The 18,327-nt window shown below is 39.6% G+C and overlaps 1 protein-coding gene across 3 annotated transcripts; it reads right to left on the bottom strand.

The window, feature by feature from the left end:
- Positions 1-1,849: 1,849 nt before the first annotated feature.
- Positions 1,850-17,921, bottom strand: LOC18439919 (ESSS subunit of NADH:ubiquinone oxidoreductase (complex I) protein). 3 transcript variants are annotated; one of them, XM_088863027.1, is made up of 2 exons: positions 17,452-17,921; positions 1,850-2,233 (listed from the first exon to the last, which is right to left on the bottom strand). In XM_088863027.1, the coding sequence occupies exon 1, from the start codon at positions 17,823-17,825 to the stop codon at positions 17,463-17,465; it is 363 nt and encodes a 120-aa protein (XP_088719153.1). In that variant the 5' UTR covers positions 17,826-17,921; the 3' UTR covers positions 1,850-2,233; positions 17,452-17,462. The 3 variants fall into 3 exon arrangements, with proteins under 3 accessions (XP_088719153.1, XP_020526244.1, XP_006850137.1); XM_020670585.2 differs by having other exon boundaries at positions 2,112-2,248; XM_006850074.4 differs by lacking the exon at positions 1,850-2,233 and adding an exon at positions 17,078-17,308.
- Between the last annotated feature and the right edge of the window lie 406 nt (positions 17,922-18,327).

Here is an 18,327-nt window from a genome sequence, read left to right as displayed (position 1 = left end):
GAAAACTACTTCGGAATTTCTAATGGTAAGCCTCTACTAAACAGAGAAATATTCGATGGTTGGTAGGTTATGGTGATCATATCAGTTTTTGGATGCAGAAGTGAATAGGAGGGAATTGAAGGTGTAGTCAAAAGAAAAGTGGGAGGAAGTTGTGTACCACCACAGGTAGTTTTAAACTTAATTTTAATGGCAGTCCTATGGGAAAACCAAAACCAGTGATAACGTCATTACTACATTTTCGGGACCTTATGGTATTGTGACTGCTAATTATGCTGAATTGTGTATTATACTTACAAGCAGGCAATTATTGAAGGGAGGGGAGGGGAGGCGGGGATTCTCTAAATGCCATTAGACGATGCCAAAAAGAACAATGCGTGAGACGATGATAGTCACTTCTACTCATGTGGCTAGAGAAGCCAACTAGAAGCTGCTAACCTCTGAAAAATGGGAGTCTCTCCGTCACAACTGACGTTTACTTTTTGATATTTTTTAATTGATCTTGTAACTAGTTAGATTTAATGAAGCCATGTAATTCTTTCAAACAATAAATTAATAAAAAAAAGCAAGGTGTGGGTCCGATTCCCATCAATTGAGAGAGATCATAATTAGCAAGTCTCCGATTAAGACAAGATTTTTTTTGAAAAGCTCTTTAAGTTTTTGAAATCCATTAAAAATTTTGAGTTTTTCAAAAATTCTTCCAAATTTGAGTCTTTTATCTTTTTAAAAAAATCTTCTTCACCATAATTTTATTAAAACTTCCATTCTATTTATTGATTCGATACACCTTTGAAATTTGGTCTAGACATTAAAAGTGAGACTAAATTACAATTTTGATTATCTGCTAATGTTTTGTTTAGTATTGCAGTTGTTTCAAAGTTTTGTATCGTAACAGTAAAATAAGCATTATTAATGCATTAAAAAAAAATCTAAACAAAGATTTGTCAATTATACCCTAATAATACTAGTCAAGAACGAAATATTATTGTCCAATGACTTTCATGTATCAATGCAATAACGGTAAATCATATCTTATCTTGTGTGTGAACTATATATATACATTTTTTTATTCAACCTTTTCGAGCCAATTCCAAAATATTCACAATTCTTTAACTCACATAATTTTTTACAAGGTGCGGTTTGTATAGAGCCGAAGCTCTAAACAATCAAATTAGAGCTTACCTTTAAGTGGTGTCGAGAAATATGGTTTCCAATACTGAAAAGTTTTGTGATAGCCTTAAATTATATTTTCATCTTTAGTTATAAAATTTAAAGCTTCAAAAATAGTATAGATCAAGTAGATCTATGAAAACTTGAACATTAACGGTCCAAAAATGCGTTACAAGATGCACTATTTCCAAAACTTGAAATCCATTGTTTTCTCCTGTCCATGCATCTTGATGTCGAGATGATCAATTTGATGATATTTGAACATATAAACAACCACAGCTAGTGAAAGTATCAAGGTAGGCTCTAATATGATTGTTTAGAGCCTTGGCTCTATATAAACTTATCCCTTTATCTTTAGTTTAGCCTGATTTTTTGCCTCCAACTTTTAGGAACAAAAACGATTTCTTACCGACATTTTTGCAGCCGAATTCTTAGGAACGTTTGGATCCCTGGAAGTTTCGATCCTAAAAAAAGTCAATCTTGGAATTGAGATTTATTGGAATTGACATTTCCTGGAATATTGTTAAGGAAATTGTTCTTATGAGGCTGCGGCTACACCCAAAACTGCATAGCTGCACCTCATTTCACTAATTTTCTCAACATCTGAAGACCTGAAAGCAAAGTCTACTTCTTCTATAAACCCAATAAAACCAATCTCCAGCAAAGAAGGGAAAAAAAGGACTTGGGGCACTAATAATGCTCTATCTCCATTTGTCATAATCAAAACCATCCATTTCGATGGACAATAGATCCATTGGGCTTTTGGAGCTTTTTAGGAGCTCAAGATCAATACTTGCGTTGGGAAATAATTTACAGAAACTTTGGAGCTTGTCTAAATACTCTTATATACAAAAGAATGGACAAAGAGGCACGGTTGCATGGTTCTACAGTGTAAGCAAGGCTACACCATAACCTAAGCTCCTTTTAAATTGGTTTCTCCTCCAAGAGAACATGGTTGCATTTAATAATGCAGTCACAAGGAGGGTCAAGCATCACAAATTCTTATGTGGGACTCATCGAACAAACTCTCACCAAACGACGACAAGGGCTGTATGAACAAGGTTACCTGCACAGCAAACATCTGAAGCAAGAACATTCACCATACACGACCTCATACAATGACATCCCTACTGAAATCAGAAAGCAATGAGGAAGCAGCTGCGCATTAAGATGAATAGGACATTTGAAGTAATCGAAATGGAAGGATCAGAAAAGTAAAATTTATATGCTCATAGCATCTTCATAGCAAATTGATGACTCAACCAGTTCCTCCATTCCTTGTCCTACAAAGCCCCAAAAAGAAAGACACTGAAGAATATGAGTTGATCAATGGGAGAGGGATAAGAAAGTAGAAGTTTGCATCAAAGAGGATCTACATCCATCACCAACGAACAGTTTGTATGGTTGCCTTTGCCAATTCACAGGCACAAGATCAACAAGGACGGAACCCAATACACGAAATACAGAAAAATCCTCTGAAAGATCATGGGCTTGATGTTGAACTTTCTAAAAGTAATATTGTGCTGGAATCTAAAAAGCAAATGAGACTTTCCAACTTAGTTTATCCAGCAAAAACTCATATTTGCTGCATCTTTACTGCTGTAGTGCTGCCACTAGACGGATTACTAGCATAGTGCAAGCAGAACAGAAGACCATTATAAAAATAAGCATGACAATTGAATACACCGGTTATTTAGATTATATGCAATAGTCCAGCTCACACCCTTTGTAGTAAATTATTCTTGAACTATAACAAAGTAAAATCAAGTCAACAGTCACTCATGTTCCCATTGGCTTCAAAGCAGAGAGCAGATAATGACAAAGCCAGGCCTAAATTGTACATGGTCACTTATCATCCCTGCTATCACATTCTAATATGGTCCCAATTGGAAGATATACAGCGTGCTAAATAACAGAAATGCGAAACCAATACTAAGAGCAAAGGCACATGAAGATCAAGTATTTGGCGAACAAACAGCATACCATTCCCCAGTGTTGGTTGGTTTGTGGCACACCAGAAGGGCATCCACCATCCATTCCTGATGATAGGGTGGACACTAAACTTATCCACGAGATATCTGTCATGTGAAACTACACTGAATTACCCGATATTTAGAATGGATGGTAGATATCCCTATATAGTATCATGTATACATATTCCACTGGCACATGGCATACTTTCCGCTCTTGAAGATCACCAATAGGGGTGTCGGGTTCCTGCTTGACCCGGGCTTGGACCCGAATAGGCAAAGGTGGACCTGGACCCAACAGGTCCAGAGAACCCTATACCGTACCCGTACCCATAATAATGCTCTGGACCAGGGACCCGACCGGTACCGGGACTCCAACCACTCCCAATTAGCTCTGTTTCATTTTTGTTTGACTCTGTGCTTTCCTAAATATGCAGAAAGAGAGCGAGAGGGAGAGGGAGAGGAGAGAGAGGGAGGGGAGAGAGAGAGAGGGAGAGAAGAGAGAGGGAGAGGGAGCAAGGGGTTAGGATTTACGGTTTTGGAGTGTTTACAAAGGGTTAGAGACCTGGAGTTCAAGTAAGGGTTAGGATTTACGGTATTGCAGAGAGATCTCCCCCTTTCTCCCTCTCTCACTCTCTCTCTCTCTTCTAAAGTGTTCACAGGGTTTTTGCAGTGTTTGCACTGCAAAACCGTAAATCCTCAGTTTCCTAGTTCCTCAGTAAAACCCCAAACCCTAATTTATCTAATTTTCTCGTATCAATGGCTTCTCGCCACAAATTCTTTGCCAAAGCAACCGTTTATTCCATCAAATCTGCAATGAAATCAAAAGCGTTTTCAGCTCCAATCCACGCTCATAGGAGTTCCATCGACAAATCGCTCTTCTTCTTCACTAGCTTCCAGTCGCTCTTATTCTGCAATTGGGATCGATGAACTTCACTGAAATTTCAGCAACCTTTTGCTAGACAGCAGTCGAATTTCATACCATGGGCGACAAACCTAATAATTTACATGATGGAGAAGAAGCCATATCATGGGCCACTAAACCTAAAAATTTACATGATGGAGAAGCCACTTCAGTGAGTACCACCACAAGTTGTCGACACGTTCACCGAAACATGGCCGAAAAACTGCACACAAAATATCCTTGGCTCCTGGTCAAAAGGCCAGTAATGTTAAATTGTTAAAACCTACAGGTCGGGTAGCGCAGAACCCATACCCGGACTCGGGACTATCCGGGTAAGCTAAGTTGGATCCGCCCTTGGGTCCAAAACGTGGACCCAAATCTGGACCCATTTCGGGTATACCCACTGGGTCCCGAGTCGGGTCCAAGTCCATTGCCAGCCCTAACCACCAAGACCTTTGTCATCCTAAATGAACCACCAACTCTCCTCTAGCCCGACTAATCACATCAGTAACTCAGGGTCAATAATTGGGGGCCTAAATGCTAAGAGAATACTCAAAGACTAGTCAAAGGTGTCTTGTTACACCTCAATAGTCACAAAATCCTAGCATGCTGCTAAAACCTTCACCATTGAACCTTCTGCTCCTCAAGAAGCAAACCTTCCTTTCCACAATGGTCCAAAGCCCCAAGAAAGAAATCATAGTTGCTCAGATTAGGAGCGGGAACAGTACCGGGATCGAGATCGGGATCGGGATCGGGATAGGGAGCGAGGGATTGTGCAATGCTAGAAGATCCCTATGGTTGGGAATGTCGTTCGTACAATGCACATGTTAGGAATCAAGATCCCCAAATATTAGGAATCGAGATTCCAACCTTTTGGGGAACTTGATCCTGGCCTTTTCGGATCTTGATCCCAACTTTTTGGGGATTTAGTTACCAACCTTAAAGTGTATAATAATCTAGGATTATGTATACTTTTTAAAGTAGGGATCTCATTATTAATAGCAAGCAGGCAATAGTTGTGTTGCTAGTTGGCTATAAACAAAGAAAATCATCAGTTTGGTTGTTGTCTTGGTATTTAAGGTTGAGATCGAGATCCTTAACAGCAGAAATCAAGATCCATATCAGTGGGGTTCGAGATCCCAAAATTTAAAAATCAAGATCCTTGAGAAATCCTCTCTGAGAGCGACAAAATCGAGATCCGAGAAGGGATTGCCTACCAAAGTTGGAGATCCTGGTAACTATGAGAGAAACCATCAATGTGTTGGCAGCTGACCTCTTTGAACCTTACGGACTTGAAACTCATGACTTCATAAACCAGCAACATCATATGATATTATCACATGCCTTTCGCCAGTGCCTATTTGATGATGAGGGCCCAATCAGTATCAGTACAGAAATACTTACACCTCTAAAGATTTTAATATTTCTCTTTCCATAATCTCTATATATGGCACATTTTGGCACATTTTTCTGAGATTGCAACCTTATTTTAGACAACAGCCAGGCAAGCAACTATCTAGATAGAGTTGTAACCATCGCCAAATCAGCCAAACCACACCAATATACCTACAAAGAAGCTTGAGGTTGTTATCCCAACTTACTGCACATAAGACGATCAATGTTTCCTATATGCCTATACAAATAACACTAGCTTTCAGCCCCTACATGAAGATGATCCCTGTGACAAGATAATCTCTAGAGGTATCCATGTCTAGAGGTATCCATGCTCATAGAACTCTGGGAGAAAGATTGCAAGAGACTTTGATCTCTTGAACTTAGTTCTCCAAAAAAATATAACCATCAAAGCTTAAGATCTTTGCCAAACAGGAAGAGTGCCGCCAAACACAAATCAATAGTACACCCCACTTGAAGGCAGATGAAAACTTTAACGTTGTTGGGAGTTCCTTGGGACAATGGGAATACATGCCCTTCAAATGTTGGTGCATCTTAAGGTCAAATGTTGGTGCATCTTAAGGGTAGAATGTGTCCTGTATTCAAATATGGGCGCATTCCAAGGGTAGAATGAGTCCTGTAATCAAATATGGCACATATCAAGGGTAGAAGAGGTCCTATTTGGGCTACTATCTCAAAAGCAAGATCAGGGCAGAAGCTCAAATGCTCCTTCTCTCAGCCAATCTTGGTCTTCTCAATATCATGACATGCAGGTCAGATTTCTCATAAGCATAAAATTTGGTCATTCGTGGTGGGTGGCTGATCTCTTTGCACCATACATTATAGGAAGCTAATTTGAAGTTGACATATAGTATTATAGGTAGTTCCTTTCCCCTCACATGAGACCATTGTTCACAAAATTGCCCAATCTAACTGCTAACCACCCGGTTGCCGGTTCCGGTTTTGGGTGGTTAGGGTGATCAACCGGTATTAAAAAAAAAAATTCAAAAAAATGTATATAAATTCTCAAAAATAAGGAATTTGATTTGTACTGCATTTTTAAATATTATTTACATCATGGTAAATATTAAAAATTGTTTTGGTCATTAATACTCACTTTTATATTTTCCCATCTTTTTTAGAAAATTTTAAAAATAGCCATTGGAAAATATAAAATGGGTTAAAATCCATTTTTTTCATTAATTTTCAACTTCATTTGAATGTGTTTTGTTTTAATCATTCTTTATATGATTTTCATATTTTAGTAGATTTTCTTTTGCATTTTTTTATTTTTTTTCAACACTTTTTTGACCGCCCAGGACTTGCCTGGTTAGAGCAGTTGCATCAGCCGGTTTACCTGTTAGGCCAGTTAAACCGCTTCCAGGCCCATGTCCGAATAACCGTTCCGGTTCGATTTTGCGAACACTGCATGAGACATTTCACTTCTTGGGTTTTACATCACATATTTTTTTGTTGTCATTTTTTTGGTGTATTTCTTCTACTGATAAATAAATCATCAAAAGAAAAGGTAACTCCTAGTCAAGAATAGTCCCCATTCCACCAAAGGCAAGCAGCCAGCTGAGATGTCCAAGTTCAGACACCTAGGAGACATTTTGACACACGAACCCCTCAAAATGTAGAAGAGACTTGACATGTAATAAATCCTATGAGTTCCCACTTCCATATTTCTTATAGAGATTTGATCACTTAAAATGAAGACATCTTCAAGCCTACCAACAACCTGCACAGCTCTAAAATCTCCTCGTCCTTACCGTAGACACAAGGAAACCACACTACAGGAAAAGCACCTTCCCCCAAGAAAGTAAATGAAACAAAACAAAAATAATCCTAGCTTCTAGCGAGGATGCAAAAACCATCATTCTTAAAAGAGAACTACAAGCATCCAATTTTAACTTCTTATGCCAGAACTAAATAATCACTTCTCATACCACGCAGTTCCTTCTTGACTAAGATCCCGTTTAATGTCAAAGCCTTGATAATTTCCTTGAACACCTCACTGTTAGTGCTCTCTTTCTTTATATATATATATATAGTTTATATAAGGTTGCGTCCTTAATCTGTACCTAACAAATCTATCGAAAAAAATTGTTTTGATGTTGGAAAACTCTCTAATTGATCATCGGGACATCAAGATGTATGGATATGAAAAGAGAGAGATTTTTCGAGTCCTAAAAATAGTATATCTTGCAACACATTATCGGGACCGTTCATTTTCAAGATTTTCATGTGTTTATAGCTTTACTTGATTTGAACTATTTTTTGAGCTTAAGATTTTATAATTAGCGATGAAAATAAATTCTCAAGCCATCCTAAGAATTTTTTACATCAAATTTCTTTGTTATAATCAAATATGGAGGTGTGCCTTATTTGGATTGTTCAAGGTTTCAACCTTATGCAATTGAGACTATTTTCCTACTTAGGCAACTGATTGAGAAGTTATAGGACAGAAGGAAACGACCTCCACATGATTTTTATTGATCTAGAGAAAGCTTATGATAGAGTACCATGAGATTTAATTTGAAGGGCGTTGAAAAAGAAAGGAGTCTCCAGATACTACATTGACTTAGTAAGAGATATGTATGAGGGAGCGTTAACTAGTGTGCGTACAACCGCGTGAGTTTCAATGACAATAGGTCGACATCAGAGGTCAGCGTTGAGCCCATATCTCTTTGTCTTAGTTATGGACGACTTAACTAGGCACCTACAAGATGAGGTACCGTGGTGTATGTTGTTTGCAAATGACATAATTTTGATTAATCAGACTTGAAGCAGCGTCAACATAAAGTTAGAACTTTGGAGGGATGCTCTAGAATCTAAAGTTTTTTTTTTTTTTTGATAATGTTAACCTAGAATCTAAATGTTTATTAACTGGACTAAGACAAAGTATATGGAATGCAAATTTAGTAATAATAGGAGTAGAGACGAGGAAGTAGTTAAGGCTGCCGACCAAGAAATTTTCAAAAAGAGCACACTTTCGATATCTTGGGTCAATAACCAAGAAAATAGAGAGATTGAGAAGATATTGCACATAGAATTAAAGCTGGGTGGGCGAAGCGGAGATGTGCAACTAGAGTACTATGTGATCACCACACACCAATGAAGTTGAAGGGCAAGTTCTATAGGACAGCTGTGAGACCAGCTTTGCTTAATGGGGTGGAATCTTGGGCGGTCAAGAAACAACATACCCATAGGTTGAGTTTAGCTGAGATGAGGATGTTGAGATGGATGAATGTAGCTGAGATGAAGATGTTGAGATGGATGAGTGTCAAGACAAGAGGGGATAGAATTCAAAAAAAAAAATAGTCGAGAGAACTTAAGTATGGCTCCAATAGGCGATAATATGAGAGAAAGTAGATTTATGTAGGCTGACTATACGTAGCACAGACCTAGTACAACACCTGTTAGGACGTGCAAGTTAGTTCAAGTGGAAGTCTAAAAGCAGGCAAGGGGTAGTAGCCTCAAAAGGGCATAGTTGGAAGTAATTAAAAATATTTGGGGACCTATGGCCTCATTGAAGGTATGGCCCTTGATAGAGCAGAATGGTGGACTAAGATTCGTGTAGCCAACCCCAAATAGTTGGGGAAAAGGCGCTCCATAAGTAGGGCTTTCTATACAACAAGAAAGGAGGCCCTATAATTGTGCGCTATACCTCGTAGGGAAGTTGTACATCTAATGGGGAACCGTGTCGAAAAGAAAACAAAAAGAAAACAAAAGTAGACCCATTGATTAAAAAAATTCAAGATAGTCTTAATAATGTTCCCTGCTACAACATTGTCTTTAACGAGTGAATCGGCTTCAGCATTGGCCTCTTGCCAAGTACATTGAAAGGAAATACATATAGGTTTGTTCAGTTCAAACACTTGGTCAGAAAGATCATCTAGTAGCCAAGGGCAAGGGAAGGATCTTGATGCCCATGGGATGACATTCTTGGAATTGGAACCCCGTTCCACTATTGGAGGAGAGCCCCATTCTAGGTTGTATATTTTGATACCCTCCATAGGGTCATAGACTCATAGTCACGACCATTGTAGAGTCTGTGCATCTAATGGTTCCCTTGGTAATCTCTATAAAGGCTACCGTAACCAGCTGGACTTGGATTTCAAGGGAGCAGCAATCAAAGTTAAGTTTGATGGACCCTTCTTCCGATGGCCTCCATAAGGGGAGAGAGATATTGGGTGATCCTGCCTTGAATAAAGTCTCCAGTAGCACAGTTTCTGTATTCTTTGTGTTTTTGGCCCGAAAGATGAACAAGGCTTTATTGTGGCCCTTTAGTGCGTGTGGTGATGATGCCCTCCAAACCCATTGTTTCATTCCATCCAAACCACCCAACTTGTAGAAGACACAGCTGCATGCTACAAGAATAGGTCTGCAGACTTTAGGATGTTTATGGAAGCCTGAAAGAGTTGAGAAATGGGACAGTGGCATCTTCCAGATCCATTGGAAGATCTGAAGGTGTGACCATATTTTGCTGATCTCAATGCAACGGAGGAATGGTGCTCATTGGTTTGTTCAGCTAATTTGCACACCTATTGGGAATGTGAATGCCTCCTTTGGGTTGATCCATGGTAAGAACTCTTATAAGGCTATCCATTAGAAAGCCTGAGTTTTGGGCGGGATGGCTTCAGCAAGGCTCTATATGGCTATAGAGGGGAGAGGATATGGCTGTTGCTGCAGGGCATGATAGAAAGGAGGCAACCATGAACTTACCTAAAAGAGGAGGGGGACCGTAAGAACTTGTCGGGTCTGTCCCCTGGTGGAAATTTTGTTTTGCGGAGATCTGATAATGCCTCAAACTCCATACACTATTATTTCATGGTCTCCTCGAGGCTAGAGCTCTTCTAAAGTTTGGACTCCACACCCATAAGTTCCCAAGGATTTCAAAAGAAGTGCTACTATGACATTCTGGTCTGTAGCAACGAGAAAGAAATCTACATAATGATATTGAAAAGTGACATTATCAAAGCATGAGTCCACCCAAAATCTGACTCGGTAACCTCTTTTGGGCCTGAAGCAAACATTGCCAGGAACTGGCTAAAACTATCCACAATAGAGCAACACAGTGCAGAGGATCTAAGTTTGTTGTTGCCCTAGGGAACCAAATGAAAGCCTCAGTATGGTATTTATGAGGGACTGCATTTTGCCATAGGTAGTTTTCTTAGGTTACGAAGTGCCACCACCATTTTCCCAGAAAAGCTTTATTTGCTGCATTTGAGATTTCGGGTACTTCCCAAGAGACAAGGTGGAATTTGTGAGAATCTACTGCCCCAAAACATAGGAACTTTATCATTAGGTGCTCTAACTTGGTTGCATTAGGCTGGCATTTGAAATAGAATCATCTGATAAATGGGCAGATTAGGGAGGATGGCTTCGATAAGCGTGACACACTCGCCCAGCTAGGGAACCTACGTCGCCAAGTCGCTGACTTTAGGACAAATCTTCCTACCAGAGATCCCGTAGCTGTTTTCAAGGTTTGCCTATGCACACTGGTGAATTGGGGTATTTGGTTGGGAAAGACTCGACACCACAGCCCAAATGTTTTGCTAAGAATCTGGATTGCTTGGTTGTCAGTGACAATGCTATTAGATGCCACAGAGTGTCAACCTTTAGCCTGGATGAATTGCAAAAGCTGAGGCTATCAATGGCATATTAAAGGTGGAATATCACAGAAACCTGATTTCTGGTTTGAAGCCATCTAATAGCCCTTATTGGTATAACCTTTCAATTGATCGGATAAAAATGGGGATAGGAGGTCCCATGTCTCAAACCTGTCGATGAGGGGAAAGTAACCCTAGGGACTCCATTGACAGCGATAGAAAAATAAGGTTGACGAGATACACCCACGCGTCCATGATCTCCACTTTTCTCCAAAACCCATTTTCCTTAAAATTCCATCTAGCAGGTCCCAGTCGACATGGTCATAGGCTTTCTCCCAGTCAAGCTTAAAGGACCAGTCCTGGGATGTTTATAGATATCTGGAATAGATACATTCATGGGCCACAAAGGCCCATCTGATATTTGCTCATCTTTAACGAAGGCCCCTTGAGAAAGGGGAGATGATCCACTACAAGACCTCTCTTAGGAGGGAAACAAAAACCTTAGGGAGTAACTTATAGAAGCTATTGGGTGGCTCAAAATCTTCAAGGACTTTGGGCCCATAGATGTTGGGCCACAAACATGACGTTCATGGCTCATTGGATTCTATATCTAAGATGGAACTTATTAAAGAAGGCAATCATGTCTGGGCTCAAAGTACCCCAAAAATTGCTAAAAAGAGGTATTGGGTAACCATCCAGACCACAAGCCTTATCTTGCCCAATATGCTTGATTGCTTTGAGGATTTCCTCCTCAAAGAGGGAGCACTCTAGCCAGGAAGCTAACTCAGTCGGAAGGATAAGGAAGGAGAGTTCCGAATCTGTCTAGGTCCTCTCAGAACCGAGAAGAGTTTTCTGAAATTTTTTTAATAATTGCTTGTTCAACCTTATGGGGCTGGTCATACAGCCAATGTACTACTTTGATGTGGGAGATCATGTTGCACCCACTCCTACGATTAGCAATTTCGTCAAAGAAACCAGTATTTCAAATTCTTAACTTAAGCAATTTCACCCTGGAAAGCTAATACCAACCGATCTCCTCTTTCTCAAGAAGGTATTGGTTATCGATTTTGGCTCTAGTTCTTCGGTTGCTTTTTTTTTTTCATTCCTAAAATAGGTCCCTGGATTCCTAAATGGAGTCAATGTCCTTGATTTCAATTCAAGATTGCTTCTTTTGACAACCCTAAAGAGCCAGGGAGCTGCCTGCTCCATTGTTTGAGAGAGTGCTTTAACCGCTGAATTTTTTTTTCTGGAGGCAGAATCCAGCACACCCAGGGCTGAAAACGAATTCCACCATTGTCTGACAAGGTCAAGAAAGTTAGGTTCCTCTAGCCATGAGAGCACAAATCTAAACGTACTTGGCAGTTGACCAGAGGCAGAATCCAGGACTGTCTATGGTCTGAAACTGGTTTTGGAGAGCAAATGAGTAGGATCCTAAGAATTGTCCAACAGAGTCTGTGGATTCGAGGTAACCATTGTTGATTGGGAACACATACCAAGCGCATGCCGGAGGTAACCATTGTTATAGACTCCAAAAACTCTGACTTGGTATGAACTCCCAATCACATTGGGAGATAAATGGTATGATTGGGAGTCCATACAAAGTGATAGATACCTCTGAAAATTACCTCTAAAGATTATTTCATTGGGAGATAAACAATGATAGAGAGTCCATCCCAGGTGCATTCAGAAGGTAACCATTGTTGAAATCAACCAGAAACGGCAAAAGTATCTAAAAAAAAATCTCTAGGTTACCCTCATTGAATCTCCATGCACAGGAAGATCAATGATTTTCCTCCACTCTCCATAATACACATAACACAATAATTCAGCTAATCCTGATGTCACTGATCATATGTATGATATCTCTAAACTATCCTCGATAGTAGCATATTGGTCCATGAGACTTTGTTCTCTTCGGATTTGGTTTTCTTCAAATGCATCATTTCCTACCCACATTCCTAAGGCGTATTTTAAGGCTGCATCCCACATTTCTTCCTGGCTTTTGGTGTAGAGCATTTTTCCCTATGGCTTTTTGTACAGGGCACCCATTTACTGGGTTAGCCTATTTTTTGTGTCCACTACTGTTTGTATCTCTTTATACTTACTAATACAATAATCAACTAATTCAAAAAAAAAAATGCATCGTTTCCAACCCTCTTCAACTAGGCTCTTGATAGGCAGGTCACCACTTACATCGAACTCTCAGAGAGCAAGACTTCTAATGGATTTCTAACTTCATCACAACCTCAACAAAAATGAGGTTTTCAACACTCCTCCCTGATCAAGTTGCTACATTATTTTTTCATTTTGAGGCAAGGACATGACAGGATTATCTGGACCCCTACCCGAAAGGTATGTCATCAGTCTCCTCTTTCTACAAGGTCATCTCCCATATGGTTCTTGCTCAAAACACAGCCATTGAAGACTGGCTCCCTTATGCCCCCCTCAATGTCCAAGCCTTTGGTTGGATCGCAATTTCAGAAAAGACCTTAACCATCGATCACCTCAAAAAAACAGTGTTCCAATCGGCCAATAGATGCATCATGTGCAGCTCGGAAGAGGAATCCATCTCCCATCTGTTTTTGGCCTTTCTTCCAACAACGTTTTTACATGTCGGTCATCCCTCAAACTGCTCCAAATCTTTTCAAACTCCACTTCTCCCTTCCCCTACCCACCGCAGGCAGGTATTATAGTTTGACATCTGACCATTTAAGAGACCATTTGGTCCATCTGGCTCGAGAGAAATCACTATATCATCAAGACCTCACAAACCCAAATCTCCACCCTCGTCAATCATACCAATCAACGGTTATTTTTGGACAAGTCCATGAAAGGAATAAAAATACCTTTTGACAACAAACTTCATTACTCATCGGAACCAAATCATTCAGAGCTTACCACAGTTGACCCCAATATCTTCCTTGTGGGAGTTTTCAGGACCCTTACAAGTCTCATTTGCCAGGCCCAAGGCCCTACTAGTTGGCATGCAGCTGTTTCAACACAATATGGGGCTTGGCTCATGGGTGATTCCAAAATATTATCTCCAGGGCCAGGAAATAGAACCCTGCTGAAGGAGGCCCAAGAACCTCTTTGAGAAATTTCTCAATTATCCCAAGGCCTCTCAATCTCACTCAAGCAAAAATGGTGAGAAGCCAACTCAATGGCTGATCACCAAGCCAAAGATGGGGTGAATCGTTCCACACTCCTTAACACCCAACCTCAGTCTCCACCCTTCCCCTTTACCCTCTGAGTCACAATTTTGTAGAGGCATGTTCATACGATAGCCGTTTGTGCATCTAAATTTCATAACCCCATATACGTATTTTGGTTCTTTCCTTCTCAGTTACTTATCAAAAGAAAAAAGGTGTGTAGAGGTAAGAGCTCAAGCCCTTTGCATACACCACAAGCTAGCTGCAATAAGTAATTCTGTTTGTATCCCGAGTTCCCAACTCATGAAAGGAAATGATCATTTCCTGTCAAAATCTTGTCAATAATTTAATGAAAGGGCAACCACCCCCATATGGAGGCTGCCAACAACCAAGAGAAAATTTGGCTCGCCAACCTTGCAAATTGTAGAACGACTTGAACAAGAACAATCCTACACGTTCCCACATCCTAATGATTCCATCTCCCAACAACTAAAAAAATTTGATGTATCCTCATTCCTATAGTCCCCCACAAACAAGGACACAGCACAACAGCACACAACCCACCATCTTGTTCCCCCAATTCAAAATAATCACTGTCCCTTTCCTATGAATGAGTTGCAAAACCTACAAGTCCCAAAAGAAATGTATAGATTGTTTTTTTAGCTTTGAATGTCACGGCAAGAAACAAATATTCGAAATCCACTTCAAGAAGACAATGTTACGCCTGCACTTGGTCAGACTCTTGACGCAGAAAGATACAAAAACAAAACTATGCTAATTTCACAGTTTTCACCTAATGGATATATCTCACAAATTTGAACAAGAACAATCCTACACGTTCCCACATCCTATTGATTCCATCTCCCGGGATAGACATCTCATCCAGCCTACTCAACAACTACAAAAATTTGATGTATCCTCATTCCTATGGTCCCCCACAAACAAGGACACAGCACTACAGCACACAACCTACCATCTTGTTCCCCCAATTCAAAATAATCACTGTCCCTTTACTATGAATGAGTTGCAAAACCTACAAGTCCCAAAAGAAATGTATATATTTCGTTTTTAGCTTGGTATGTCACGGCAAGAAGCAAATATTCGAAATCCACTTCAAGAGGACATTATTACGCTTGTACTTGGTCAGACTCTTGATGCAGAAAGATACAAAAACAAAACTATGCTAATTTCACGGTTTTCACCTAATGGATATATCTCACAAATTTGCTGCCAAACTACTCATGCAAAAAAATCTGTGCATTTATTTGTTTAAAGCTGGTAGCCAACAGTGACCTCCACGTAATAAGTTTACATTTGGAAGCAAGGCCATAGAAACACATTTGAGAACATATTTGCAGTACAATGGTCAATTCTAGTTCTTTAAGTCTCCAACAAATATAACTGCCACCACTATACAAAGAGCTTTCTTGCTTTGTTACACTTATAAAGGCATCACTGACCACTTAAAGGGTCAGATCATATAATCTTAACAATGCTGGAGGAGACTTAATATATAGAGAGAAAAAAGGTGAAGGTTAGTCATCATAATGGAAGTTGAACTCAGAGTAATTGTTGGTGCATTACGACATGTAAGTAAACTTAAGTTCAGAATGACCCTACAAGATACTAGTTAACTTCATCAATCAGGATTCATGCGGTGTATGCAACTTATGAAAACCTAATCTTAAACCCATTCATAAACCTATAAATCCAAACGCAAGTTTCACTAGCCCTAACCCACAAACCCCAATGCCCACTTGTGTGGGAACTGTCTCATTGCTTCAGCATTATCATGCTTAAATTCAAAAGCATAACTCTCTGTGAGAGATGAGCATGAAAATATCCAAAAACTATATATATGCCCATACTGAACTACTCTCTAGATTGTCATGCAAATAAAGCTAAGAACAACAATTTTTCATATCCCAAAAAAAAGGAGCTTCCACATCAATTATGTGATTTGGAAACCCACTAATTTCTTTTCTTTCTACTCACATCTCAGTGAGGATCTTTGATAGATATTCTATAATTGGGGGTTCTAGTATACCAATTGATCAAAGTTTTGGTAAAACTACATCACTAACAAGAGGAAGAATGGGTAGGATCTTAAAATATTACCTCAATAGCTGTTTGGCTAAGAAAAAATATTAAAAATACGTGTCAATCAAACTTTAACCAAGACAAAAGTGCCTCCTGGGAACCAACACCAATGAAGGTGACCTTGGTTCATTTAAGAAGAAGGAAGATAAGTTATTGCAACTTTAATCTTGTGGAAGTTGGTTCACTTTTGCACCTTGTTCAATTGGTCAATTTTCTACTACCAGAAATTTATTGGTCAATCGATCATGTGAACAAATTTCACTCCTACATTAAGTCATTTTTAAATATAATTTCTAGATGCACTTCCTGAGATTTTTTGCGCATAAATGCCCACTAGTTGCTTATGCTTGAACGGCAAAGTCATTTTCCCTTTGCATTATTGATAACAGAATGAGGAATTTGTACGTTATGGCAGGCAAAGTTCAACAAAACTGAAGGGAGGTGCAGTTGCTCTATTCAATTTCAAACTGCAAATAAAAAAAAAAGGAATTTTTACAACCCCCCAATCATAAAGTACCATAATATCGAAATATTAGAAATTTCTCACTACATCGTCAGGAGTTAACTAGAGAACCGATTTTCATATTCAACACCATAATTAATGGGAAATGACCGATCCCCTCCATTGAGAGAAACAAAAGAAAAGAAAAAAAATCAAATCAAAGGAAAACACAAGAGATTAAAAAGGTCTTCAAGCCGTATGCATAAGTAAAAAATCATTGCGTTATGCCAACAAAGGATGCATCCGAGAAGCATGCAACATCACTAAGACAAGTCAGATTCACGGTTGATTCACAGTTTAACTTTATTAACATTACAGACACCATGCCAATTCCTAACCACCTTGAAAATTCTGAATCACCAGAATCACATCGATCTTGCATCAAAAAAGAAAAGGGAGAGCGAGAAACAAAGAGTATGTATTAGGTGACGATCAGAGATGCCAAGGGCCTCAGTGTTCTTCTGGGCTTTGGGGACTCATCACACCAAGCTCTAACAGGCTCACAAACCCTAAATTAAGACAATTACATGAATTGTTCTCTCGCAACGCCAAAAATCAGCACAAAACAAAACAGAGAGCGAGAGATATATATAGAGAGAGAGAGAGAGGGAGGTCTACAGAGACAGAAAGAGCTAGAGAGATGGAGGAGTACCATTAGGGGCTTCATTTTGCGTCCTCGGGAACAGAAATTCCCTGAGCCTCAAGGCGTTCTACGGCTTTTTTGTGAGCCCATGTCTCAAGAGTGAGATCAGGCTTAGCATTGAGCCCGATTCCGAGAATCACAACAGTGAGAAACGCAGTAACATAGTAGGGGAGCTCCCAATCCTCCCATTCCCTTGATTGACCAGGAGGTGGAGGAGTCCTGTTGAATAAGTAGCCATTACGCCTCTCCTGCGTTCCTTGACTGCTCCATCTACTCTCTCCATGGCCATGGCCATGGCCATGGTCTCCTCCTCTGATGCGATTGTAGAGATTCAGCCTCTTTCTAAGCATGCCTGAGCTCAATAAGCCCTTGAGAGATGACATTTTCTCTCTCTAAAAATCCTTCCTTTTCCGATGGTTCTGATAAAACTCTTTCTTCTGAGCCTCTTTCTCCTTGTTGAGAGTTCGAGGGTCAGCCATTTGGGGATGGCCTTCAGTCTTTGCCAAAAGATAGTCTACTCCCTCGGGGGTAGAATGCGCATTTACTCCCCCGGGTAAACCTCACCAAAAATTAGTTTTTAGGAATGTAAAATTTAGGGATGCAACATCCTCAACCTATGGATTAGTCTCAATAAATAAATGAAAGTCTAACGGTACCCTCTATACACTTGGAAAAAATAATATCTCAAAATTGAATAGCAACCATCCAATTTTTAGATAGTAAGTGTTAGAATTTTTAATTTTTAATTTTTTTTAAAATTATCATCTAGTAATTTTTAAGTAGTTCCTAAAATCTCATATTAAAAAAATCCTCCCAAGTAGGTATTCTAACTATTATCATCATGAGAACCTCCTCTCAATTATTTTGGGTTGACTACACGAATCA

Source organism: Amborella trichopoda, chromosome 3 (assembly GCF_054954075.1).
Source record: "Amborella trichopoda isolate Santa Cruz 75 chromosome 3, AtrichopodaSantaCruz75HAP2 v2.0, whole genome shotgun sequence".
In the NCBI taxonomy this organism is placed as follows: domain Eukaryota; kingdom Viridiplantae; phylum Streptophyta; class Magnoliopsida; order Amborellales; family Amborellaceae; genus Amborella; species Amborella trichopoda.
This window is presented reverse-complemented; position numbering and strand designations above follow the sequence as displayed.